The sequence below is a fragment of the Nannobrachium achirus genome (assembly GCF_963921795.1).
Source record: "Nannobrachium achirus genome assembly, chromosome: 23".
Lineage (NCBI taxonomy): Eukaryota > Metazoa > Chordata > Actinopteri > Myctophiformes > Myctophidae > Nannobrachium > Nannobrachium achirus.
Window position 1 is genome coordinate 44,804,603 of NC_137830.1, and position 3,355 is coordinate 44,807,957.

At 43.2% G+C, this 3,355-nt stretch overlaps 1 protein-coding gene across 1 annotated transcript in view; it reads right to left on the minus strand.

The window, feature by feature from the left end:
- Positions 1–2,943, minus strand: part of gata3 (GATA binding protein 3) — a gene marked incomplete at both ends in the record, with an annotated part of 11,998 nt that extends 9,055 nt beyond the window's left edge. Inside the window, 2 exons of the mRNA XM_080754465.1 lie at positions 775–1,290; positions 2,709–2,943. Coding sequence (XP_080610591.1) covers positions 775–1,290; positions 2,709–2,943 — 751 coding nt within the window. The remainder of the gene's footprint in view (positions 1–774; positions 1,291–2,708) is intronic.
- Between the last annotated feature and the right edge of the window lie 412 nt (positions 2,944–3,355).

The following is a 3,355-nucleotide window of genomic DNA, read 5'->3' on the forward strand; positions in this document are numbered from 1 at the left end:
AAAAAGAAAAGTGAGGGTGGAAAAAGCTTGCCCCCAAATAAGCTTAGGCTATACAACTATTAACCCGTCGTTACTGATTTAATTTGGTATAGCATGCTCAATGGACTTATAGCATCCTGGACATAGAGGCTATGTATGGAGTCAGTGGAATTGTTTTGCATGTTTAAAATAAAAACACATACATAGCATATATATATATATATATATATATATATATATATATATATATACTGTCAATATCAGACAGACTAGTGTGTGTGTGTGTGTGTGTGTGTGTGTGTGTGTGTGTGTGTGTGTGTGTGTGTGTGTGTGTGTGTGTGTGTGTGTGTGTGTGTGTGTGTGTGTGTGTGTGAAATCTAATTAACTTAAATAATTCCTAGTTTAAATAGATGTGGTTTTAAACACTGAAAAATATCTGATTGCAGATCATTTCATTATTGTTTTTTGCCAATTATTAAAATCATTTTTGCTATTGTTGTTGTTATTATTATTGGGCTATATTCAGCCATTTGATTTGCAAGCCTGCAATTAATCAGCGGGTCAAATGAAAGTCTTTTGAAGCACCGCAGGACAAGGGCGTGGATTTTTTTTTATTTTTTTTTTTGTTTTCTTTTTTCCCCCGAAAGAAGAGGTTGTTTCATGAGAAGAAGGAACGAACTGATGGGCACTGGGCAGCAGCAGCAGGAGGACTAACAATCATGACTGTCATTAAAAATCCTGCAATATCGGGTATAAAGTTAGATCAAATGGTAGTATAATAAAGCGCACGCCTACCTGAACAGGACCTTGTTTTTGGTCTTGTTTTGGAACCATAGGAACTAGAAGATGACCCACCTATCAGGCTACTTGGTGGGAAGAGGCCTGGGCCGTATTCGGGGACATATTGTGGGTATGTGGCGATGGGGTGGTGGTGGGCAGAGGACGCCATACTCCGGCTGTGAGCCGACTCCAGTTTCATACTGTCGGCCAGGGACACCTGGTACTTTATGCACTCTTTGTCCTCCTGGCGCACGGAGCCGTTGGAGCTGGAGATGCCCGGGTCCGGGGACACGTCTTTCGGAGGGGTCGGGGGAAACGTGAAGAGGTGCGGACTGGAGTGGCCGGCGGACAGCGAGGAGGACGAGGCCGGCGGGTAGACGGACAGGCTGGCCGGGGAGCCGTGGTGCAGCGGGTTCTTGGGGAAAGGGCTGAGGTTCCAGGGAGAAGTGCTGTGGTGCGAGGCGATGCCTTTGCTCCCCTCCAGCCATGGCAAGGAGCTGTGGAGCAGCGAGGGGCGACACACCTGGCTACCTGTGTCGCAACATAAACATAGAGGACATGACAACACGGTCTTATTCTCTCCGTTGAATGATTGATTGATTGAAGACTTTATTAGATGTTTGCACATAAGGCACAGGACAGTATACAGTTCACTGACAGAAGGTCAACTAAAAGGATAAACGCCACAAGAAAGCTCAATAATAGCTTGTTTAAATTGGGGTCGCTTTGTAGGCCTACTCAATTGATACAAGAATCTATATCTATAGGTCAGGTCATCGGTTGCTATTTCGCCATGCACAAAAAACTTCGTTTGAGGCCTCAAAGGACACCGTTAAAAGGTGGATATTTTTAGCATAGCAATTTTTTTGACACATTTCTGAACGTGTGATAAGCTTTCGCGCCATGCTTCCCTTTAACCACAATTAACTGTTTTGTATATACACAGTAAAATATGGGCCTATGTTTTTAGACTTCACGAGTCGGGGCTGAATGCTGATATTTATTTAATTTTCCATAGTTTTTTAAACGCCTAACAAAAAGAATAGCCTGATTAACGATGGAATGCATCAATGTGATGAAGGAACACACAGCCTCAGTGCTTTTAACAGATCATATTTTACATATTTTAAATGTAGAGAGATGGGTCTTTAAATGCAACGACTTTATGCTTTTTTTAAGCCCCATTGAAAGTCTCACATTGAAAAAACGAGCTGTGATCGACTATTCAGGAAGTCAGCGACAGCCTGCCAACATTACATTGGAGAAATATTAGCCTACTCCACAAATACACAGTGTTTATTATGCCCGTGCATGGCATGCCATGCAGGCCCAATTATAATAAAACAGTTGCATGCGGTCAGAAATGCAGGCCTCGAAAATAATGTTTGCAACTTATTTGTCAACAAATACATTTATGTATTTGAGCCTATATCAGAACTAAATATTGGCACAGGTTTTTGGGTAAAAAAATAAATAATAGGCCATGAATAAAACTGAAAGATTCTAAGGGAATATTATTCAGTTGTCAGTTGTCACTGTCTGGGTATGTGTGATAGGCCTACACACCAGACAGTGTTAATTGATTGTATAACTACTATACTTGAAAGAAACCAAAGAGGTAAGCCACACATGTAGGCTAGTCCACACGGCACAGTTTCACAACTCTCTTTAAACTCATGTTTTAGGACCAAAGGCATCTAAGGCCGCGATCGAAACCTCATTTTTGCTATATAGTCAAATAATTCAAAACGTCACAAACGCAGCGCTATGTATGTGTCTCCAGACAGCGCTGCGTTTATACATTCTGATCGTGATGTTTTGAATTATTTGACGAGCAAAACGAGGTATTGCTGGCTTGGAGCACGTCATCAGACCAAAACGCATCCATCCATGGGCAGCCCTACTAAAAATAAACCGATCGCCCCTTGAAACATAAAATAAATACTTACTGTGTGGAGGAGGCGGGTACCTCTGGACGGCGCGGACTGAGTTCCCATAGTACGGAGAGACGTGGTTCCCCTGTCCGTCGATATTAAACAGTACATCCACATCGTCAGTGAGGGGATACTGCGAAGGGTCCATGTACGAGTGGCCCAGTCCCGGGTGGTGCGAGCCGGGATGCTGCTCGTTCAGCACCGCCGGGTGATGGCTCATCCACCGTGGCTGGTCCGCACTTACTTCCATTGCTTCTTCTTTAGCAAGTGTTCATGCACACCGGAGTAAAACCGACACACACACACACACGCGTCAAGTTAAGAGGAAAATAATCTGTCCAAAATCCTTTTTTTTATTTGTTATTTTGGTAAATCCAACTGGTTCCGCTGTTGCTTTCCGAACACCTGGAAAGCAAAAGAGAGCAATGTGTTGTTTTATTTGCCGGTGCGGATAGATGTTCTCAAAAAGTGTTCAAAAGCACGACTAACAGGTGGGCAGGAGTTCAAATTGACGAGAATCAGCCCGGCAAAAATGGTCGAACGAGACATTTAAACACGAAACATGCCCTAAATTACACGAATGTCACACGCATTATGTTGGTCATGATATAATAGTTCCAAATTCGTATCCAGTCCCACGGGGAGTTCCCGAACTTCTTCCC